The sequence below is a fragment of the Rhineura floridana genome, chromosome 2 (assembly GCF_030035675.1).
Source record: "Rhineura floridana isolate rRhiFlo1 chromosome 2, rRhiFlo1.hap2, whole genome shotgun sequence".
NCBI classification, from domain to species: Eukaryota; Metazoa; Chordata; class Lepidosauria; order Squamata; family Rhineuridae; genus Rhineura; species Rhineura floridana.
In genome coordinates this window covers 213483541-213508696 of record NC_084481.1, presented here as the reverse complement: position 1 = coordinate 213508696, position 25156 = coordinate 213483541, and the positions used below count along the sequence as shown (strand labels likewise).

Here is a 25156-nt window from a genome sequence, read left to right as displayed (position 1 = left end):
GTAAGCATAGAGATTCCCTGTGTAGACCTCCCTACTCCTTGTTGAGTATCTATTTCCTCCCCCTCCTTTTTTCTATTTTACTTTTAACTAAAATAAATCTATTCACGCAGGAACAAAGGGAGCTTTTGTATCACATCATCTCAATCCCTGATTTATCTGTGAAGATTTACTGCTTTCGTGGTCTATACAAGAACCTATACATTTTAGCCTCTCAATTGCAATAAATCTTTTTCTTCCTCCCCCTTCTGCACCTCGACCAACTAGTTTATTTAGCAAAACGTGTATTGCCTTTTGTTTCATTAACATTGTATGCATATAGCCTTTGATTTTAAAAAATGCAGAGACATGTCTCGGGGTAGAAATTTAGGGAAGCAAGACTAAGGTAATGCTGGTTTTTCCAGAGGCTGAGGGTGACCACTGTGTCATGCAGCTTTTAAGTGGCCTTCATGAAATCAGTGGACTTTGATTCTGCTGCAAGTTTTATGGTTTGTGCTGGAACATGCTGGGCATTTTATTTTGTTTTTAACTCATTGCTCTTCATCATTGCAGTTATTTTTCTGTTATTTGGAGGCATTTTTCCTACCTTCAGGCATGTGTTGGGGTTAAACTTTGTTTTCTGAGATGACAGGCTTGTTCTTAAAAAGGTGTCTGGCTTGCAGGTTTACAAAGGAGTGCAGAAGTCACACCTGTTAGTGTCATTTGCAGATGCATTTAGTATAAATGAGGAATTCCAAACTACCCCATTTAGATTGTAATCCTGTACTTGCTTCCCTGGGAATAAGCCCCACTGAACTCAGTGGGGTTGTAGGAGTGCACCGTTAAAACCTCTGCTTTCCATAGTTAAAAGGAAGCCGATAGCTTCTGAAACCTGGTCAGTAGTCTTTGCAACTTAGTCCAGTATCAGAGGAAGAGGTCGGGTATCCCAAAAACAAACTTCCCCTTGTCCTTGAGCAGCATGTAGGATCATAAGTGATTGTCACTTTTGTGACATAGCTTCAGTGGCAAGACCAAAGGATGAACAAGTTGGGGAGATTGAATTGTCCTCTTGCCCAGTTTTGAATGTCAAGTGTAAAAAGTGCATTTGAGACTCTTGTGCTCAGATTTCTGCCAATTGTGAATACTGTTAATGTAAGGTAGAATGTTAAACAAACACTGAGTGTGCATGTTAAGCAGTGTAGGTTTTATACTATACCCTTACCACCTTTCAAGTCCTCCATAAATGTTGCCAGACGACAAATGGGCAACCTAGAGGTAGGTCTGGCCATAGCTACCTATGTATCTGCTTAGGCAGGTGGTTATTTATAAGGTTGCAATGAACCATTTTAAGCTCTCGTGTGAAAATGCTGTTAAAGCCATTATTTGCAGTAGGGATCTGCCCATTCATCTGATTTCATTCCACATATAACCACCAGAAGGGCTGTGAGGAAGGGGCATCAATTTTACATGCAGAAGGTCTCAGGTTCAATCTATGGCATCTCTAGGTACAGCTGGGATTGTCCTCTGTTTTTATACTGGAGAGCTGTTGCCAGTCAGAATAGAGACTTTAGAGCTAGCTTCCATCAACGGTCTGATTCAGTATAAGGTAGCTTCTTATGTGGCAAACAGCTGTGATTAACAATCTTGACCAAATGTTTTACTCCAGTGAATTCTTTTTGTTCCATAAAAATATTTATATTTTGTTCCATTAAAATAACATTAACTATAAAAAGAATGGACAATGATGTACATATTTTTGCAAACATTGTAAATTAGCTGTACAGTATCTATGATAATCATATTTTTCATTTCATAACACACATTTTTATCAAGTACAGCATTTTTGGTTTATGTTTGTCCAGTGAATTAAGTTACATTTGATCTGTCTCTCATATTCGTCTGTCTCTGGGCATTGCCTTTCCCTTCGGTTTATTTTTGGTGGAAATCAGTGCCCGTGCCTGCAAAAAAACAAAAACAAACCTTGGCTCCTAAATAAATTAATGTTCAGGGCTGTGATGTTGGTGAAGTCTCTACATTTCTCAGTTTGAGAAGGATTTGCAGGCTAAATACTGGTACACGGGATGGTTGGTTTTGATGAACTGTGTTCGTTTAAACTGCTGGCATCTTTAAAACAATCACTGAGTGACTGATCCAGGTTATCTTCTTACTTGCAACTGCATAATTCTCTCACTCGTGTGTGTGTGTGTGTGTGTGTGTGTGTGTGTGTGAGAGAGAGAGAGAGAGAGAGAGAGAGAGAGAGAGAGAGTATGTGAAAGAGAATTGCTGATGGACACACAGCACCAGTTTAAAAGGTGGTTTATGGGTAGTTATCTTAAGATGAAAGTAATTCCCTCAGTGGGCAACTGGGTAGAGCTTTTGAATGTTCTTCAAACAACCAGCTACTGCACCCTGATCTTGGGAGTACTGGAAGATCCTCAAGGGGGGATGGGGAACAGAAGTGGGAGACTCCGTCTGATATACCTTTGAAGTTAGGATTTCCCTGTAGAGGGGTGCAGCTGGCAAATGCTGCATGATTCATCAGTTCATCATTACAAAACACAGTCAGATCTGGTTATCTGCAGTCTGCTCATCTGGGTTTGTGAAGAGATTTACATGGTAACCAACCTTATAGTACCCATGTTGATTGCAGCACCCATGTCGACTGCAGCACCCGTTAGCACCTCTGCAGATTACTGAAGCAGCAGCAATGTTTCCAGCTGCTTCTGGCCTCAAAACGTGTTTCTGATGTCTTGTAGAACCTGTATATAGGCAAGAATGTTCGAAAGCAGCAAGACATTGGCCCACTAAAACAATCCATCATTCTTTCCCCTCCTTTAAAAATGAATAACAAATAATAAACCTTGCTCTTTTCCACTCTAGATGATAACGTTAGAAAAGGGAGTGAGAGAGCATATAGTCATCTCTTTTCTTCTTCTTTCGTTTAGACATCTGCTACATGAATACAATTTAGATACCATCTTACCAGAAGGTCCATTCCGTACAACATAGGAAGTGAACCTTTAGTGTTGTGGCACCAACCCTTTGGAATTTCCTCCCCTTAAATATCAGACAGGGACCATCTCTGTTATCTTTTCAGTGCCTACTGAAGTCCTTCCTCTTTCAGCAAGCCTTTTAAGTAGAGACCTTTCTTTATCCCAGCCAGTGTCTGTGTTGGAATTAATTTTTTAGATTTGTTTAAAAGCTTTTTAATTTTTTTTTTTAAAGATGCTTTGTTTTAATATGTTTTAAAGTTTTTTGTTTTGAAGATGTTTTAGAGTTTTTAGTGGTTTTGTTTGCCGTTCTGGGCTCTTTCTAGGAGAACAGAAGGGGTATAAATAAATAAAATATTTTGAAATTAAGCATGACCTCAAAAGGGGCCACTTACTGCATTTTTGAAATGTGATGTGAATGCAACAAAGTTGCATCCTATAGGTGTGTTCATTGGGTAGCTGGGATTGACTGCAGCTCCCTCTTGATTGAAGGACTTGTTGCAGTGATGTGAGAATAGGCCCTCAGGAGTTTGATTCAAAGACCACAGCAACTAATGGGTAATATTCTCATTAGATGCTGAAGTTTTCTTGACTCATGCCCAGTGCTCTCCCACAAATGAATTAATTTATCCTGAAGGAGATCTAAATCTTGTAGTGAATATTGATTACACATTTTTTTTGCCCTGCCCCAGCTGTATCATTCATTAAACCAGCTTTCCCCAACCTGGTGCCCTCAAGATGTTGCTGGACATCTCCCATCATTCTTGATCATTGACTGTGCTGTCTGGGACTGTTGGGGGTTGTAGTCCAATAACATGTGGAGGGCACGAGGTTGGGAAAGGCTGCATTAAACCATGAAGGTGTCATCATCCTAAGAATAGTGATGTTAGTGGTATAGGTTTGCAAAACCTCCGGAGGAAGAATGCTGAACTGTATCCTGTTTCAATCAATTGGAATGCAAAGGCTTTTGAAGCTGTTATTGTGCTAGAGCTGACCAGACAGTTTGGAATAATAATAATAATAATAATAATAATAAAGAGGTGATATTGATAGCCTCTGATATCCCAGTCTAACAGAGACCATATTTCTGTCTCCACCTGGAGCATTCAGTTTGATTTCATGGCCTCTGAGCTGTATTTGTTTCTAGATTTTTTTTTAGAAAAAGAGGGCTGGTAAAAATTATGTGATAAATATGATGATGATGATGTGTTTTTATATTACTAAATAGTTATGTTAATAATACAGCACTTGCAATAGAAGCATTTTTCATCCCTGGGTGAATTCATATATGTCTCCAAGTGCATAGGGACACTTAGGCCTGTGTCTTGGGATTGGTTACTGAGCATGGCTCTTGAAGGATGCATTCAGGCACAGTGAGCTTGCATGTTGTTTGATTCCCTCTGTGGAGCCAAAGAAAGCCGCCTTAAACCCTACTTTGTGTGTGTGTGTCTGTGAAGGAAGACATGAACAGTCTTTCTTTGCTTCCAGCAAAGTTTTTCATACTCAGGTACCCTTTGAATTTATGATCACAACCCAGAGAAGCTAGGCCTAAGCACACTCAAACCACTTTCACACCATGTATTTATTTCACTATTATTCCACTTTAAACAGTCATGGCTTCCCTCAAAGAATCCTGGGAAGTGTAGTTTGTGAAGGGTGCTGAGAGTTGTTAAGAGACCCTTATTCCCCTCATAGACCTGCAATTCCCAGAGTTCCCGTGGAAGAGGGATTGACGGTTAAACTATTGTAGGTGAGAATAGGAGTCTCCTAACAACTCTCAACATTCTTAACAAAGTACACTTTCCAGGATTCTTTGGGAGAAGCCATGACTGTTTAAAGTGAAATAACAGTGGAATAAATGTATGGTGTGAATGTGGCCTCACTCTGAAACTGTAGGGAGCCTTATGTATTCTTGCCCCCGAGCAAAACATTGAGTTCAGCTGGCTTTGGGCACAAATTACCGAGTGCTGCTCTTCTGTAAGTCCCATTGACATGAATCCCAGTGTCTTGAGAGTTGGATCTGGAGGATCATGCCCCCTTTTCTTCCATGATAGACTCGTTATGTCACAATATAGAGGCAGCACTTTTGAAGGAAAACCTTCAGAACAACAGTGAGTTGTTTAGACAAGCATATTCAAAGGTGTACTATGTATGCTTCTCACCCGTGCCTATAGATAGGTGGTCAGGGTATTAAAATTTTTATTTTTAGGTCTAACTAGTTAACCAGTGAAGAAGAGCCCTATTTTAGAGAGGCTCTATTTACTCTGGAGCAATCCCATCAAAGTTAATAGGCCTGCTCTGGAGTAACCAGGTTATTGGTTGCAGTTACAAGTATTCCACAATTAGTTTATAAGATTGGCTTTCTTAAATAAGTTATTTCAATTAAAATCAGAATAAAAGTAACTTCAAAAAACTTTTCTTAATTCTGTTGAAAACTCTTGATGACTTTTCAAGAGGGCTTTGGTAGGTGGTGCAGGGAATGTGAAGCTGATTTCCTAAAATGTGAATGGGTATACGGACGGACTTAACTATAGTCAAATGCTACTGAGACCATCGTAATACAAGATGCCAAGTTGGGCAGATAACGCAGGGAAACAGGTGGGCTTAATAACTTTTGATTCCCGACCATCTTGCAAAATGGGAGAACTGATTTTTTTAAAAATAATCCTTCTGAGGGGACTTAAATTATTAGAGAAATGAAAAGAAAAAAGTGAACAATTCAGTTGCTGAGACCTGAAGATTTTGGAATTTCTTCACGGACAGAGTCTGAAAGCTTAACAAGTGTTGCTGTTTTCTGTTCTCTTTCCCCCTTTCTTTTCTTCGAGTGAAAAAAAAATCTCCTTAATCAAAAAGATAAGAAAGGATTTTAAAAGAACAATGGCACCAGCTCTATGTGCACAGCCCAAACACTGTAAATTCAGAAGCATATCCAACTTTGAAGCTATAGGAAATGCCAAGAGACTATTTTGCATTCTTCTGTCCCCATTCAGTTAGCTGTGTGTCTTCTTTACATACTTTGGCTCAGTTCAGCTGTGCTACTTACTTTGCTTCTTCTAGTTCCTTTACCTTATCTCCTTTTGTGCATATGTGTTTTAATATTTTGACACTCTGCTCCCACCTGATAGGAATTCTTTTCTAGACACGGTGCATATGTTGTCTAAAAGAGTCTTTTCACAGCACTCGTATTTTTCTTTCTTTCTTTCCCTTTTGGCTCTAAAATTATGTATATGTAATTGGTAATTAAAGGTGCAAGCTCTCTTCAATATAAACAGTATTGCTCAATGTTAGATCATTAAAGGGAACAGAAGCACTAAATAATTACCTTTTGCATTGTGACAAACCGTTCGCACAGAAATCCACTCACTTCCCGCTCAGCACCAGGGTTATGATTACATTTTCACGATGGCAAAGAGTCTTTTCATAAAATAAATTGGTAAATTAATTACGTTGCATTGTCTACCAACTGCTTTTAAAGTAAACTTAGAGGAAGGGATGGGGGAGTGAAAGTAATTAATGGGTTTCACACACCATGCATTATGCCTAGAGTTGAGTTACCTAGTGGATTAATTTGGCTACAAGTAAGTACAGGAAACTCAAAAGCTTTCGCGCATGCATCTTCTCTTCCTTAGACTGCTTCTTGTTCATGCTCCTCGGTTGACTGTAAAGGGTGGTAGCTTAGGCCTAATTTGAACTGCTGTGAAAATAATAAGCTCCATGTTCTCATATGCTTCTCACATAATGCATGTGCTTAGTGGGCAGTGTTGCAATTTATGATACGTATGATTCATGTACTAATTAGCAATCTTTTTCGGAAAGGGAAGTTAGATTTGTTTTGACCTCCAAATAACTATTTCTCTGGCTGAACCTATGAAATTGGCCTCCTAGTTAGATAGCAGTCTTCTCTCTTTATTATTAATTTTTTAAAATAAAAATATACTGTAGATTTTTTTAAAAAAAATTTTTTAGGCAAAGTTCCCATTCAGTTCAGTGATTGTGGTTCAGAATTACGGCAAACGTTTTACATTGTCCTGCTGCTTTCAGATCTCCAGGAAATTCGGAAACAAATCACCAATGCCAGTATTTCCATGTGTTCATTTTTCCCCCTGCAGAGCTTTACTATTCCCATCTCTAGATAAAACTTCACTGGCTCATCTCTTTTATTTACATGCTGTTAGTTCTCTGTGTGTTGATCGGGCCAAATGATAAAATTTTTGTTCAAAGCAAAATCCTGCCAGCCAATGGGAATTGTGCCTGATTGAAGACCATGTTTCGTGTGGTTTTTCAATTAGGCTGCAATGGAAATAAATATCAAAAAATAAAATAAAAAGCAGCAGCCTGTGAATTTGCCGCTTTGAATGCTTTACTGTTTTATGCAAACCTAGTTTGGTTGTCCCAAACTCCTGGTTATTCAGATTCGTGGAGCGGTATCACACAGCCCCATTTCAGTATCTAAAATAAGGTTTTCTTTTATGTGATCTGATCATCTGTAAAAATGTTGGGCTTCCTCCAGACCACTTACATAAAAGTGGACCTACAGAATTTTTAAGCAGTGCGAAGTATGGTATGAATGTGAATTTGGAAATCAACTCCTCCCTCCCCCACAAAACAAATGCCTTTCAATTATCAGCTTCTTGAAGAAATGTTGATAATATTAAGAAGCTGTAATCCTATGCACCTTTACTTTGCGATCGGTATCATTGAAACTTATTCCCACATAAACATGAATACACTTGGGCTGTAAGTTGACCAAATGTATTTGGGCTGAAGTGCATATTCTTTAACATCTGACCTTTTTTCATTTTTTATTAATTTGCCATTTGGTTGCTTTAAAAATTTCTTCTTGTTCAAGTTTGCATTCCACAGCTATTAGGGTTTTGTGCAGATCCAAAGAAAATGGATGCTTGAGGTTGCCAGGACATTACGTTACAATTCCATAAAACCAGCAAACATTTTTGGGGGGAGAAGGAAAAGAGAGAATGGGATGTGGTAGAATTGCTACCCAACAGGAAAAAGCTTGGAAACAGTGCAATTATGGCTGTTTAGTATTGTAATACCTGAAAAAAAATGTAGCATACATCTCTACACATACTTGAAAAGCAGACGTAGGTAGGTGTGTGTACTGCTGGAGATTTTCCAGAGAAAATTAAGCCAAATTCATTCTTGCACCTACAGCAGAGAGTGGAATCTGAATGCAGAAAAGCTTGGTGTGTGTATATGTCTAGTAGTGGAGAGACTGACCTCCAAGAACCCGATAACTCATAGCAACATAGGAAGCTGCCTTATACTGAATCTGACCAGTTGGTCCATCTAACTTAGTATTTTTGCACAGACTGACAGTGGCTCTCCAGGGTTCTCAGCCTTACCTGAAAATGCACGGGATTGAACCCGGAACCTGCATGCAAGGCAGATTCTCTACCACTGAGCTACAGCCCTTCCGTTCATGAAGAACCTCATGCCCTGTCTCTGTACTCTATTCCACATGGAAACCTGTACATAAGCTAAGTCTGTATGCAAGGCATTTTAAAATTTGCATATTATGCAGCAGTGTGCACAGGGCTGGCCTTTAGGGGTGGGCAAGCTGAGTGCTGAAGGGATTGTCCTGCTGAGGTCAAAGTTGGAATGTACTGTCTGCAGTGAGCTAGGATGAAATAGTTGAGAGGTTGCATTGACCTCTTTTGGTGGGTGCTGCTGGGAAAACCTGGTACACTGCTGGGTTTTGCAATCCTGGAAAAGCCACATAACTTGGCAGCACTGATCATTGGGGAAATGCACTAAAGGTGCTCCTTCCTCATTGTGCTATTTATCCTAGGATTGGCCCTGAGCAGACACGTAGCCAGGGGTGGGTGGAGCCGGCCCCCCAGATGGCCCCTCTGCCCCCAATTTTTTCTGCCCTTCTAATTTTTTTTACAAAAAAAATAATTAAATGTATTATAGACAAAAATTCTGTACCCTCTACCTTTTTGGTGCCCCTCCCCACACTTTTAGGGTGCTTCATCCTCCCATAAGGCCAGATGTCACGTTGCCTTCTGCTGCCAACTGAAGAGCATTGGGCAAGCTTGCTTGCTCATTCAGGCTGTAGCCCCAGTGGTTTGGTCAGGCTTACATTGAGGGATGGGTGCTGAAAGAGAGCCTCTTCCTGTTCAAAGCCAGACCAGGAAGCCACTTGCAAATTTTGCTGCCTGCTGTTTGGTTGCACGCACTATCAATGCAGGGACTTGTTCCCTGAGCTGATTTTTCCCTGGTAGGTGAGTCTTGCCTCAGGCAATGTTTCTGCTACTTTCTTGGCAATGGTGATGCAAGGACTCTGGGATTGCCTTTTGCCATTGAGAAAGGGAGGCTATAGGAGCCATTATTGGAAGCCACATAGCTTTACCTCCGTTGGCCATTCTCAAAATTCAGCACAGTAAATCAGCACAAAGACCAAACTGCTTTTACATAAGATTTGCAATGTGTCGTTCTCTTCAGGCACATTCACTTTCTCTGCTGCTAATGGATGAGCCTTGTGCAATCACATTCATTTCACTGAATTGCGCACACAGCAGGATTTCTTCACAAAATCCTTTTTTAAAGATTAGTTTAAAAATATTATTACAATCAAATCTTTAAACTAAAGAAAACAATGACTACAGTCTTGCGTCTTCACCAAAATTCTCATTGCAAAAAGAAAGAAAAATTGTCCATCTTTCAACAGATTTGTTTTTGTAGGTCACATTTTTCTCTTGCTTGAACATAATGTGTTAATTTATATATTATTGCCATGTCCCATATTTTAAAAGAAACATTCTGACAGTGGCCTGGTGTGTGTGACCATTGCTACATCCACATTTTCTATGTTTCCAAATAGTTCAGAAGTCTATCCACCATTTTGAACCCATGCTTGCTTTTCCCTGATATTTATTTATTTATTTATTTATGATACTGTATATGCCGCCTTTCAGTCAAGCCTCATGAAGTGGTTTACATGGAAATATTAAAAAGGGACCAATTAAAACTATATATTAAAACCACAAAGACAAGCTACAAGGGGTGTGTGTGTGCGTGGGACTTTTTGAAAATGAGAACTCTGTTCTCCTCAGGGCAAGATGGTTCTTGAGTAGCCCTTTGGTATTGGTGGGGGATGGAGAGGCTACCTCAGCTGGAACTCTGGGAGCTAGAAGGTTGGCAGCTTTCCAGGCTGTTCTGTCTTCTCTCTATCGTCCCTTCAGGGCAAGATGGTACTCAGGTGGCCCTGTGGTGTTGCCTGGGAGACGTAGAGGCAACCAGGGTAGAAGGGCTGTAGCTCAGTGGTGGAGCATCTGCTTTGCATGCAGAAGGTCCCGGGTTCAATCCCCGGGTAGGGCTGGGAGAGAACCCTGTCTGGAATCCTGGAGAGCTGCTGCCAGTCAATGTAGATAGTACGGAGCTAGATGGAACCAATGGTCTGACTCGGTATAAGGCAGCTTCCTGTCTTTCTATGAACACTGGGAACTAGATAGAGGCTGATCACTGGACACATAACTGGTGCTAATCCTGAGGTCCCCAACATGGTGCCTGTGGGCATCATGGTGCCCTTGAACTCCCTCCTTTTGGGCTTGTTGTTGCTGAGAGGGGAATTCCTTTTTTTGGGTAGGGTTGCCTGCTTTTTTTGTCTGTGTTCCATTTATTTCAGGGGGATATATACATGGGGGGGGTTCTGAGCATCATCAGTTTGTCTTCTGTGAAATAGGAAACCTAAGACAGTTTTGTAGGTTTCAAAATGAAGGGTGGGACGTAAATTCAATAAATAAATAATAAATAAATGTTCAGCTCTTCCAAAGGACCCATGGCACATCTGAAGTGGTGGGGGCTATGGAAAGGATCTGATAAAATGCATGTTTTGGGGTGATGGTGTAAAGAACGTGAAGATATCCTTTTGTATAAGATAGCGTGGTAGAACAACACTCCATAGCTTATTCACTAAAGTCTATTTAAGGACAAAAGCTGTAAGAGCGATCCTTCCAAAATGTCATCTTTATTGTTCATATATTTCTTCAAGGAAAGAGTTTTCTTTAAACTCTATTTTTAGTCTACAACAACCCTGTCAGGTAGGTCAGTATTGTTTCCATTTTGCATAAGAAGACCCTGAGGATGAGAGAGACTGACTTGGATAGGGTTACTTCATTAGTCCATAGATGAACTTTTGGGACTGCTCACTGGATCTTACCCATTATGATTCTAAAGGCCATCATAGCAGGCCCTTCTTGGTTATCAGTTCATTGCTGCAGGATATTTTGAAGGTGCATTCAGGAAAGCCACATGAGATGTGCCTATTGTTTTGCTTTGCAGGCAAACATGGTTGCAAAATGTATTTAAATCATTTGTGGAGAAAAGCAGGGAATGGGACAATAAAAATAAAAAAAATATGCAACTGGGCTTTAAGAAAATCCGGTTCTAATCCAGGTTACATGAATATATAAACAAATTGCTCTCAATTCTTTTCCTTCTCTTTCTTCCTTTCTCCCTCTTCTCCCTGACCCTCATTTTTTCTTCTGCTTACCTACCTGAAGCAGAGGCTGAACATGTGGAAACGGCCATCGCCCACGAGGATGACACCCTAGCGGTAGGAGAGCCGGTTGGGCTCAGCATTACAGCGGGTGGAGCAGACCCCGACCTATTAACCTGTGGACAGTGTCAGATGAACTTCCCCCTGGGAGACATCTTGGTTTTTATAGAGCACAAGAAGAAGCAGTGCAATGGTGCTGGCGGTGCCTGCTATGAAAAGAACCTGGATAAGGGCAGCCCTCCGCCATCCTCACGCTCCGAGCTCAGGAAAGTGTCAGAGCCAGTGGAAATCGGGATCCAAGTCACGCCTGACGAAGAAGACCGTCTCCTCACGCCTACGAAAGGAATTTGCCCCAAGCTGGAGAACGTTGCAGGTAAAGCATGTTTTTACTTTTAAGTCAACAGCAGAGAGGTAGCCTTCCCCCACTCCTCCCCACCCCACCATCTCCCCTGGGAGAGAGAGTTTCCTGAAAGTCCTGAGAGTTTTAAGACTTCGATAGTAGCCTCTGGGAAAAAATAATTCACAAGACCCATAATATGCTTCAAGGAATCTCTTGCTTTTCAGGCCTCAGTTCCTATTCTGTAGAGGGTTTAGTTCCCTGGACTGTGGAGGGCCCCTTGAATATCTGATTGTTCTGAGTGATGACTACTAGTTAAGGCTGCGGTGCGTGTCAAAGTGACAGGTTTCTGTGTTCCCATTTGGGTGCAATGATCCTCTACTGAGAACATAGGTAAGGTTCTAGGGAAGGTCAGGTATCTGTCTGCTATCCACACCCATAAAAGGTGTTGGCCTGTCCTGTTTAACAGTGGGGAGCAAGCTGCTTGGATTATACAGGCTACCCTGGGAATTCTGCTGATCACTTCCAGCTTTGTACCCTCCATTAGCTAGAATATTTGAGAAAAGTGGTTGAGGTAGCCTTCCTGCAGGGGTTAAATACCTCTAGGGGTAAATACCAACCCATGTTGCCAAGGCAGACTGATGTCTGGAATAGATAAGAAAAATAAGTCTTGGCTAAACTCATCTACTAAACTCATCTTGACCACTAATGTAGATATATTCTCTTTGTTTATACAGTATAACGGTGTGTGTATCCATCCTATACCGGTGTGGGAAACCTTTTCTTTCACAAGGGCTGCATGCCAGTGGTGGACAAAGCAATAGATGTGACTCTTACCTTGTATACAGGAGGCTACATTCCAGAAAGGAAAAGTTTGCGGTTTCTACCAGTCCCCTCCACACCTCTCCATCCAGGCGCTGGAGACCAGTGGCTCCGATGTCAGCAGGAAAGTGAAACAGTTCGGGGATTTTAGTCCAAACTTTCAAGGAGTGTCCAAGGTGAACGTTTGGACTAAAACCCGGAGTGGATTCATTACCCACCAACACTGGAGCCACCAGTCTCCCCTGCATTCTCATAGCTTAAGGACACATTCCAGCCAGGCAAAAGCACTGAAGAAGGTTGTGATGTAGGGCCAGTGAGGAGCGCGGCCTGGGAAGGGGGTGTGGTTGGGGGGAAAGTTCTGAGCAGTGGATAGAGAGCCCTGAGGGCCACATTCAGTCCCTGGGATCTGAGGTTCCCCAACCCTGTCTTATAAAATAATTGGGGGGGGAAGGAGGACTTGAGCCTGAATAACAAAAAAGTTTAGACCACAAATGAAAAACAAAGCATATTTGTTCTCTTTCTCCGCCCCTGCCCCCCTGACTAATTAAATCTGGCTGTTGTAGCTTCTGCAGGAAGATTCCTCCCACCTCTATTAATGCCTGGTGTCCACCACAGTTAAAACTGACTTCAGTGTGCTTTTACAGACAGAGCAATACAAAACTAAGTGTGTTTGCAAGTCTGAAGTGTATCTGGTGCTTGTGCCTTAGGTAGAATGGATTGCAGTGGCTTCAGAGCGCTTGAGCAGGCCCGTCATTCCTGATATTTAAGTGCCTCAAATGTTCCTAAATCTGGAGGGAAGAAAGGGGGTGGGAAGAGAGAGCACAGAACCTTTTATAAACACTTCATCCCAGAAATGTTTCTGCAAAGTAGAAAGTGGGGGTGAGGGGAAAGAGTGTGAGCTGTTCTGAGGTCAGAAGTTGACAAGTATGGTGTGTTTTCATCTCTAAAAGTGCTTGGATGTTGCAGTGAAATTGGATGTGTAGATTAAAGCCACCCTGAGGCTGCCTTCAGCCTGTGCAGTGGGCACTTATTCAGCAGATCACCCCTGATCTAGATGAAGGGACATTACAGAAAGGAGAACCGCAGCATCCACCTGGATGAGCAACTCAGATAAATTATCTTGGAACACACTCCTCAGCCTCAGGATTTGGCTTCCTCCGTATCATTTTTAGATCTTTATGGCAAGGGGGGGGGGAAAGACCTTGATATTTTCAGGGCTAGGAAAATGCTTGTCTGAAGCTTTGGAGTACTTCTGCCAGTCAGAGTAGACTGTACTGAGTGAAATGGACCAATGGTGTAAGGCAGCTTCCTATGTTGTTCTCCCTGTCACTTGGTAATGGATCTTGGGCTATACTTCCTAAAGTGAAAGCATAAGATCTAGGGACACAGAAGCTTCCATATTAAAGTTGAATCATTGATTAACATTAGCACTGTGGGGTATATCCTGGGAACAAAACATATCTTAGATTAAAATGATATGTACGATAACTTTACATGGATGAATGTTAATCTTGTAGCGAAAGTGTGGGGAACCTTTAGCCCTCCAAATGTTGCTGAACTGTGGCTCCCATCACCCCAAGCAAGCACGGCCAATGGCCAGAGATGATAGGAATTGTAGTTCAGCAATATCTGGAGGGCCAAAGGTTCCCCAAACCTGTAGTAGTGGGTGCAGTGTCTGGGTAGCCACCCCCTTAGTCTTCAAGCCCTCATGCATCACATATCAATTGTCACATCCGCTTACAGGATTTTGTAATTGATCTGACAACTGCAGACTTGGTAGCCAAGTTTTTCTAAAACACTCCCAGCCCCCTCAATATGGTGAGTTGAGTTCCAGACTGTGTCCAGCCTTTCAGAAGAGAGGATGCCTGTTGAATGCTTGGCAGAATCTCTGAAGACACAGGTGGAGCTGAGTAAGGTTTCTGCTGATTAGCACAACACTGGCTGCAGGGCCATGCAACTTTTTGTCCCTTTCCATGATTATCAGAAGCCAAATAAATTATGCACTGCAAGACAATACATCTAAAGGACATAATATATATGGGTTAGTTAGCACAGACTTTGGAATACCTAATGTAGATTTTTTGGGGGGAGCAGTTTTTTACATAGCCCAACTAAGCTATAACTTCATTGTATGTAATTTGGTTGTAGCTGTCACATGCTAATCAGTGACATGGGCATTGGCTATGATGTTGAATAGTCTCACGAGATTGCAGTAGGTATGTGATACTGAATGGGATGAAGTCATCCACAGTTTTTTAAATTTGCCCTATAATTTGTCCATCAAAAAGCATATCAACTTAACTCTGGGCCAAACAATTTGTGACATTAAATGCATTTTTTTCATTTAGTGTGTGTGTGTGTTTAAAGGCAATTAGCAGCAGTTGGGGTGTCTGTGATCATTATTAGGATTGCAGCAAATGGGGAATGGGAGTTTGAACTTCTTTTCTCCATTGTTGTAGTCCTGATGGAAATTTCTCCCATGAAGCTGCTGTTTGGTGCCCCTAGTGAGGCGGGCTTTCCTCCCACCACAGATAGCAGCTTCAAAGGATTTTGCCAGAAATTTTGCCAGCATATCCTATGGAACTGGAGTAACACCCCCCCCTTTTCTGGCTTCAATTTCCATTCATATTGTTTTGCCTGTGTTACTAGGTTGTTTCTAGCACACGTGTTTTGGGCATGGCAAATCTGCAGTGTTAGGCCCTCCCCTCGCCCCCAACCCCAAATTGTTCACTCATAGGCAAAAGGAATAATAATGATAATAAGTGCACATACAAAAAAGAAAGAGCAGAGCTGAAGCTCTTTAATCTTTTTTCCATGCTAAAGATCAAATGGAAATGAGTTAGAGATTTTGAATCTGCAAATAAAATAAAAGAAGTGGTTCATTTCCCCCCCTTTTTTCTTTTCTTGACACAGAATAGAAAATATGGCAGAAATCAGGTGTCCTCAAATTAGGGATTGAACTCTTAGATAAAGAGGTTTGTAATGTCTATCTATTTAGGGGAAGGGTTTTTGCTCACCTTCCACTCCCCCTGCCCCTTTCTAAAAAAAAAATAGAAGAGGATAGTTTTCAATAGTAGGATAAAAGCTTCATATTACAGTCATGGAGGGTAGCCATGGGGAAAAAAACCGCACAGAAGTCATTCACTGAAAAGGCTTTAGTGGGATATTCCAAGCCCCTTATTTACTTTTCAATAGAAGGGCTTTCTGCATTAGCCAAGAAAATCGGAATCTGTATTTAACATTAAAGGTATTTCCCAGTGAGAGGCTGTAGAGCATTGTTGTTAGATTTGTTTAAAAAAGAGACTAAATACGATTTCATAAAAGGGAAACTTAATCTCTAAGGCAGTTTTCTCTCCCCCCCCAGTAAGCCTCCTCCTCTCTCTCTTTTTTGTTAATAATGCAACAGCCTACAATATTTTCCCTTTCTATGCGACGAAAGATATTCTTAGCTTTTTCTGTGCTGCGACAGGAAGAATGAAAATTTCTTTATTCCACCAAGAAATATGTAAAATAATCCTTTAGAAGAATGGGGGGGGGGAGATGTGTTTATTCAAAGTATTTAAAATGTTATTTTAATCAAAGGCGCAGAACAGTCGACATGCTATGTCAGCTAAAAGGAGACTATTACATTTGAACTGCAAACTGCACTCATCTTTTTCTTTTATTTTCTACCCCCCCAGCCAAACTCTTTCCCCTCCCTTCCCCAGCACTTTGAAACAAATTTAGAAGAAAAAAAAAGAATAAAAAAAAAGAAGAGAAATAAAGATTAAAGAATAAAGTGTGTGCTTGTGTGCAGGAACTTCAGTAGCTCAAATGTGTAAAAGTAATTTAATATAGCGGAAGCATTAATTATTTTAGCTTAATTGAATTCTGAGGACTGCAGCCATTGCATTTTTGTTAGACAAGCTCTGTTTATTATTTCTTTGTGTGTAGATTAACAGTAAAGGAAACATAGATAACTTTCACTTATTTATTGTAAAATAAATGTGTCAGTTCATGTGTAGAGCAAGCTGTTCAAAGATAATGGAGTCTTTATGTTTGAAGAGTGGGGATGCAGAAATAAGGGGGGGGAGAGAAAAGAAAAATTGAGGTCAGTGAAATATGCAGTTGCCCTCGGAGAGGCTTACATAGCTACTTTTCTCAAACTCATGTCATGTTCCTGGATCTCTTTTTACTCAGAACGATTTGTGAACTTTGCTGTCTCGGTCACAATAGTACAGTTCCTCTGGCCATGTGGAGCCAAGGAAAGTCAAGCAGCGGGTTGGATTAATTGCTGCCTGATTCCTTTTTGTGGATTGTGCAGGCTGGACCTGCAAGAGGACAAATAAAGTGGGGAGCAGGACCAGCTTGACCCTACAGTCATACTAGGCAGCCCTTAAGGTGGCACAATTCAAGGTGCATCACCTCCCACACGAGAGACAGTGTGCAAGTCTTGGTGTCTCTGTTTATTCTGGCACAGCTTGCTTCCTTTGAAACAGAGTGTGCCCAAGAATTCTTTGTGACTCTGTAGGTGTGTTCTCTGATGGGTACTTTGTGCAGGATTTGCTGGCATGCCTAGGATGGCAAACAGAAATACAAACAAATAAACAAGAACAACTGTTTGGTGGCAGAGTGACCACCTGTCCTTCGTAACCAGAGGGCCTTTCTCTCTTTGAAGGGCTGTCCAGCCCAAGTCTGGTTTAAAGACAAAGAACCATAAAAAGGGCGAGGTGACCCTTGAAGTTGCCCATCACCAGTGGACACCTGGACAGTGGTCACTGCCTTTCCCACTATGGCGACATGCACTGTATTTTTGTTTGAATTAAATTAATTATTTCTAAATTTGCATCTTACGTACATTTATTGAACTCTCTTTTTGTTCTTTTAGTGAAGCATTTCTTCCTTGTTGGCAGCATGTAAGTGGTCATGCTACTTGGTGGGGAGGAGTCCTAGGGAATGCAGGGCCCACTTCATGCCTAGCTCTTTCCCAGTCACCCCCCAGCTGTGTTTAACAGGAAAGTACTGCTGTAGGTTACATATTCCCCACCATTTCTTACTAGCAGTGAAGATGGCATAAGATAGGACATAAGTGTAGTGGCCCATTAATGTTATTGCCTCTGACAGAATTAAATTTCCAAACTTTTGGTCGAGGAGCTGTATCTTTGTGAGAGAAGAGAAAGCAGGTCCTCATAGAAATGTTGACTTAATTTATGATGACCTGAAATGTTATTGTTTCCCCTTTGCGTTTATCTGTTTTAATAGTAGGCTGTTTTGTTTCAGACAAATATTTAACACCCTTCCTCCCTGACTTTGACTCTTTTCATTTCCTTTTTAACATGGAAGGGTTTGTGGTTCCACTTCTTTGCTGTTACAGGAAGCCAAAGGAGCTCGTTTGTATCTTCTATGTAGGGCATTAATGGAGTGTCATGGGATTCCTTACCACCACCAACACTCTGTCTGCTCCAGTAGAGCAATCATTCTAATGTTTGCTCCAGTTTGCTGTTGTCCTGCATCTTGGCTGTATGCAGCAATACAGCAAATAATACACCATTGACTAAAAGCTCAGTTCAAGTAGCAAATGGGCTCATGTGAAAAAATATTACAGGACATGCCCCAAGATTTTCTGTGCTAGCAAACAAATGTTGTACTATGTTATAGCTTAACAATTGGTTGTGCCATCATTATGGGCAGGGTAGATTGGTTTAAATCATCAAGAAAAAAAAGACTGACTTAAGTAGAGTTTCTCATTGGTATTTCATGTATTTCCTAAACACTTATACATATCAATTGATTCTTGACCACTGAAAATGCCCTGATTCCAGACAGATATCATAATGAAGTAAGTTTTAGCAACTAGTCTAGATGATCTCTCCTGGATCTTCCCTCCCTTCCTTTCTGTCCCCCTACCCCCATTAGAAGAGCTTTGTTGGATCAGACCAAAAGGCTTTTTTATCCTGTTCTTGAGAATGGCCAGCTAGATGCTTCTCGAAAACCTACAAGGAGTGCATGAAGGCATTAGGTCTCATGCACTGTTGCTCTTCAGCAACAGGCTTAGCATCAGCACATGGTAGCCCCAGCACCAATAGGGCCCTCTACAGATCCTTGCTCTGGTCCACCTTAAGCAGCACTCTCATCCAGTGAGTGCCACACAGCTGGGTTTGGGAACCCCTATTTTAATTTCCCACAATGCTCCTGACTCAAGTAATTTCCTGAGTAGGGAAATTAAAACGGCAGCTTTATTGGAGTGCTGTTGCTGCCTGTTGCTGCCACCAGTAGGTAAGCTCATGGCACAGAGGGAGTCAACAGAGGGTGCTTTGCTGAGGGCCCTCTCAAATTTGGAGCTGGTGCTGTTCAGTGGCATACTGCTTCTGAACATGGAGGTTCTATTTAGCTATCATGGCTAATAGCTATTGATAAGCCTATGCCCCTCATATATTTGTCTAATCTCCCTTTGAGATCACTTAAACCAGTGGCCTTCAGCACAACTTGTGGCAGAAAATTCTATACTGTATTTTTATTTATCGCATGACAGAACTCAAAGTGGCCTGTGGGGTTCTCAGGTATCCAGGCACTGATTAGACACAGACATGCTGAGCATTAGCATGGTGGCTGTATCATATGCTTTCAGAACATGCTACAGGATTACACATTGTATAAAGTGTTTGTTTTACCTGCCTTAATTTTACTGCCAGTTAATTGCTTCAGGTGACCCTAACTTCTAATGTTATGAGAAAGGGAGAACATATTATCTCTGCCTGCTTTCTCCAAACCGTAATTTTATAAACTTCTATCGTGCGTAATTTTATAAACTTCTATCGTGCGTAATTTTATAAACTTCTATCGTGCGTAATTTTATAAACTTCTATCGTGCGTAATTTTATAAACTTCTATCACAGTCCTCCCTTTCCTTTTTTATAAGGAAAACTTAGCAATTTTTGTGAGGAAGGGTTGCTTTCTTTCTTACACGTCATCTTTATGTACTTTGTTTAGCGTTTCTTCTTGTGTTGAATATTTTGCCTTATTTAGTTCCAAGGATATAGGGCATCCATACAGCATGCAGGCATAATCCATAAAGTGATGCTTCTAGTCTGAAAGTAAAGATGAGGACAGCCGTGTTCATGGGATCAGGGAGTTAGATTTTCATCACATAGCAATATTGAAGCTGGCAGTGCTTTTATCTTGTGGCTTTCTGAGTCAACCAGTAGGGCGTAGGAATCTTTTACCTACTTATTATTGGTGATATGCTCTACTGTGCCACATGGTCAAGGGTGTGGAAATCACTGTGGTTCCAGGCTGTGTCACTCAGTGTCTACATGCTTTCCAGCCACTGCAGTTCTGAGCCCCAGCCTTTATTTCCATGTTTGCTACTAGTGAACTCAGTCTCCAAGTTTAAATCTCAGCAAGCTTGAGGAACTTCAAGGTGTGCAGAGATACAAAAACCTTTAGGAAAGAAATCCTGAGGGTGTGTGCAGGCCTGGTGCTAGTGGGTGGCCAGGTTGGGCACTGGCCAAGGGCCCATGAGCTCACAGGGGTCCCTCACCACCACCAGCACTGGGCCTTGTCACCTCTTCCTGCCACCCATCTAAGTTGCTTCGGGGGCCTGCCAGTACTGCCTGGCACGACTTGAGCAAGTGAGTGATGTGAGGCAAAAGGTATGGGCACTTGCTTGCTCACACCAGAAAGCAGCAGCAGCGCCTCTTTCTTCTCTTGCAGGAGTTGCCGGTGGGCGAGGTGGGAAAGGGTGGATGCTAAGCAGGGAGGCTTGCACTTGAACACCTGAGAAGAAAGAGGCACATCTGTTGCTGCCGCTGCTGCCTCACACAACCCAAGTGAGCACCCACCCCCTTCACCTTTCGTCACTCACTTGCTCAAGTTATGCTAGGCAGCAGCAGCGCCTCCTTCGGTGTGTAATTAAAGCCTCCCTCCTTCTCATCTCTCTTTTCCCCCTTCAGAGACCTGACAAATCCTGCAGCCCACCAAACACAGCTAAAGTGGTGGCGGCAGCAGCCCCACCAAAGAGGGGCTTGCAGTGAAGGAGAGCCCTAGAGGGGCCTGTGAGAGAGGGTGGGACAGAAGGGGGAAGGGCATGGAGTTGAGGCAAAAAAGAGAGGTGTTGGGCAGGGAACAAGGAGCAGGAGGGTGGGGGGTAGTAGGAGGGACTGGAGAGAGAAAAAAGTATGGGTGTGAGGCAGGAGGGGCTGGTGACGGAGGAAGAAAAATGGCATGGAGAGGAGGGACTGGAGTGCGGGAAAATGAAGGGATGAGGAATTGGTGAGATAAGAGATAGAAACGAAAATGGGGGCATGGAACATGAGAAGAAAGGGGTGGATATGGGAATGGGAGAGGCTAGTGAGTGAGTAAGTAAGAAAAATGGGGATATGGGGTATGGCTGGGATGAAGGAAAAAGGAGGGGTAGGGGCAGGAGTGGCTGGTGAGTGTGTGTATGAGAGAGAGAGAAAGAACAGGCGTTTGGGGTATAAGGGTGTAAAGAGAAAGGGAGAGGTTATGGGGTAAGCAGGAAAATGATGGGTATGGGGGTGCGAGGGGAAAAAGAGGTCTAAGAGGAATGGAGAGCTGTGGTAGGAAAAGGGGTGCATGAGGTATTAAGGTGGTGGCGGCCACCACGAGGCAACACCTGGGTGTCCTGGGGACAAGGAGCCACTGTGCCCAATAGCTCCCAGAAACCTGGAGCCAGCCCTGTGTGTGTGTGTGTGTGTGTGTGTGTGTGTGAGAGAGAGAGAGAGAGAGAGAGAGAGAGAGAGAAACCCCAAACAAGTCCAATAAGGACTGACCATATTCAGTGGGTACCAAATGCTTACTGGCCATTGAGTGGGGGTGGGGGATATAAAAACTGCAGGGGGAATGGAATATCCTGGAATGGAGTGTCCTGGAAGTGGTCTCAGTAGGCTAGAACATTGAACAGGAGCACTCTGCTCTGCAGCATTTTGTTGCAGATCTGACGTATAGCCAGCATACTAGTAATGCAATATTCAATCTTGTATTATTCAATAATACAAACTGAATAAATAATAATACTGTTTTTGAATGGAGTTTGCACTGTTACTGTAATGTTATATTGATATACTTTTTTTCTTTTGTGTTGTGAGCTGCTTTGAGTGCATTTGTGTGGAAAAGCGGCATACAAATTCAATAAATAATGATAGTAAATATATGTACATTTTAGAGACAAATCCCTTACTCATATTTTCTGATTTGCTTAAAAGGTCAGCATCAAAATTTTAAATTCAGTCTCTACAACAGCATGAAGACGTGTATGGGTTGTGTCTCTAAAACTGGCTCAGCTAGCTGCGAATTCCTGTTCACCATCACTCAGAAAGCTAAATGTCTTCAAAATAAAATGCAGTCTGGTCAGTAGATCAAAGAGGTGGTATCAGCTGCAGTATTATGTGGGAATTTTAGCTATTTTTAAAAAATACTATACACGCACTTGTGTGAGCAGACACACACACACACTCTGCCCATTTGCAATGAGACATTCAATGGCACTTTGTAACTCACCTTCTTACCCTCCAGACAAGTTCTGCAATTCCTCCTCACTCCCTCTGTCGTTTTGTTGAATTCATCTTTTCCTCCTATGCTTTGATCCCATTTTTTGCATTGTCTTCCATGTTTATTTTGAGATCCCATTCCCAGTTTTCGCAACAAAGAACCTTACACAACAATACAGTAGGGCCCCGCTTTACAGTGCTTCACTTTACAGCGATTCGCTAATGTGGCGGCTTTCAATTAGGGAAAGTCCCTGCATTAAGGCGCTTGTTCCGCTTTTACGGCCGTTTTTTTCCGTTGCGCACCATTTTGACATTATTTTCGCGCAATGCGCCCCATTATCGTCAATAGGTTCCGCTTTACGGCGGCAGTCCGGAACGGAACCTGCCGCATAAGCAGGGCCCGCCTGTAGCCCTAATTAGACCAAAGGTCCATCTAGCCTCAGTGCAGCCATCATGGTTAAAAGACCTGTTGATAGATTTATCCATGGTTTGTTTAACCCCTTTTTAAATTGCTACCACCATCCCTGCTGCATCTTCCTTTTTGTCTGCTCCTCCTCACTTTTCATAAAATGAGTAAGCTTATTTGCAACTGGCTCTACTCATTCCTTCCTTCAACTCTCTTTGGGCATATCTATGCTAGAATCTAGAATACTGTCCAGACCTTAGGTGGGTAATAGATGTTTGAATACATCCTAATAACTCCCTATACATATGCAATTAATAGGGCAATGAAAAGGATTCTAGCTTAGCCTTCTTCCTGACATGCTAGTACCGGGATTTTTTAATATGGGGGAGCATTCAAAAATGTGAGTCCTCCCCCCATCTCACATTTGCAGTGATACAGTCAAACACAGGCTGCATCATATAACTGCTCTAATCAATGTGTTTTGATGCTTAGAACATGAGACCTGAAAGGAAGGATTGTCTTGCATATATGTGTTTGGTGCAGCTCCGGTTGAAATGCTAACCAGTTATAACAGCAACAGAGTGGCTGTCCAGAGTGGACAACAGAGTATTGTCCATAGACTTTCAAATGTTGCCCAACCTTTGTTGTTGTGTTGCTATGTGCCTCCAAGTCGACTACAACTTATGGCGACCCTATGAATCAGTGACCTCCGAAAGCATCTGTCATGAACCACCCTGTTCAGATCTTGTAAGTTCAGGTCTGTGGCTTCCTTTATGGAATCAATCCATCTCTTATTTGGCCTTCCTCTTTTTCTACTCCCTTCTGTTTTTCCCAGCATTCTTGTCTTTTCTAGTGAATCATGTCTTCTCATTATGTGTCCAAAGTATGATAAATGATCGGTTTCATCATTTTAGCTTCAAGTGACAGTTCTGGTTTAATTTGTTCCAACACCCAATTATTTGTCTTTTTTGCAGTCCATGGTATGTGTAAAGCTCTCCTCCAACACCACATTCAAATGAGGTGATTTTTCTCTTATCCGCTTTTTTCTCTGCCCAACTTTCACATCCATACATAGATATTGGGAATACCATAGACTGAATGATCCTGACTTTAGTGTTGAGTGATATATCTTTGCATTTGAGGACCTTTTCTAGTTGCAGAAATTTATTAGGCAGGTATGTTAATTGCTACAAAGGCTTCAGAAGATATTACAGAAAGCCCACTTTTTTTTTTAATTCAGCCCAACAAAGCAGCATTCTGGACTTAATGTACTAGATCTTGGAGAATGGAGAAGAAAGGATATTTAGGAGGAGGGAGGAGAGTGTGTGCACATGACATGATGTCAAATGGAGGATTAAACTGCAACCCTTGCTCCATGAGTGTTCATTTTGGCCTTTTCAATGGTAAAACTGCCAGTGAGAGAAACAAAATAACTCGCATGTGCTGGGAGCTCGAGATAAACACTGCTGCAGGTTGCTGTGAAAAGAAGCTATTTGATATATTTAGAATTGTTATTTTTCCTCCAAATTAAGATTAGTTAAAATCCATGTGTGTTGTGTGAGTGATTGTTAACTCCATGGCATGGATTATCCTTTCCTCACATCATGACAGCTAATTATTATTGCTGTCTACCCAGAGACATTCACTTACATTGTGTGCCATTATGGATCTGGGCACCCCATATTAACGTTTAGGAGTCAGACAAGCCACTATGGCATCTTAAGTGGGAGAAGGGAAGGAGGCAGAGAAGGGCGTGCTACTACTTGTGATGAAAAGAGCCCGGTCTAAGTGCCTGTGAGGCCAGGCAGGTTTGGAGCAGGTTGTCAAAAAAGCACTAGGCTGGCAGCCAGAGTTGGAAATTGGTCAGTTTGACAGGTTTTCTTCTTTGGAACAAGGGTGAGCTGTCAGGAAGAGTGAGAGGGAAGTCAAGATTTGTCCAATGGAGTCAGAGCCAAGGGACTGATACCTGAGCCAGAGAACACATCAAGATAAACCAGAACCAGGAAGAACATGCAAAGTCCTAGGCCAAACATGAAGTCCTTTATAGCCTTACATCAGTGGTTCCCAACCTTTATGAGCACGGGACCCCCTTTATAAGCTGAAATTTTTTTGTGACCCCCTCCCCCCAGGGAGGCAGGCTGGCTGCCAGGAAGGAAGGAGGAAAGCAGCCTTTCTTTGCAGGCTTGCTTCTTTTTGCTTCACAAAAAGCCCTCTCCTCTCATGCTAAGTAAGGGCGTTGCCAGTAGCGGCAGTGCAAGGAGACAGGAATCAGTGATAGTAATCCCCTCTTTTTCCTGGTAGCTCCACCCTCAGCCTCCTTTGGCATCTGCCATGTATTTTATAGGCAGATGCCTGCCCTTAGTGCGCCTGAAAGATGCTCTGACGCTTCAGCAAAAGGCCTCCCCTCTTGTTTGGAGCAAGGGGGAGGTGTCATCTGCAGCGGCAGTGGAAAGCAGACAGTGTAGAAGGAGTAAAGACTTTTTAAAAATAATAATAAATAATTCATTTCTTTACTGTTCATGGCCCCCTCTGGATTACTTCGCGGCCCCCCTGGGGGTCCCGGTCCCCAGGTTGGGAACCACTGCCGTACATGTCTAGAAGGGCCCAACGGTCAGC

At 42.2% G+C, this 25156-nt stretch overlaps 1 protein-coding gene across 8 annotated transcripts in view; it reads left to right on the top strand.

Annotated features, from left to right (window-relative positions):
• BCL11B (BCL11 transcription factor B) overlaps positions 1-25156 on the top strand; it is a 185107-nt gene that overhangs the window by 15571 nt on the left and 144380 nt on the right. For 5 of the 8 annotated variants that reach the window (XM_061612101.1, XM_061612097.1, XM_061612099.1 and 2 more), the window contains one exon: positions 11492-11860. In XM_061612101.1, the coding sequence (XP_061468085.1) occupies positions 11620-11860 (241 nt within the window). In that variant the 5' untranslated portion in view covers positions 11492-11619. The remainder of the gene's footprint in view (positions 1-11491; positions 11861-25156) is intronic. The other 3 variants (XM_061612098.1, XM_061612095.1, XM_061612104.1) reach the window with 1 other exon arrangement.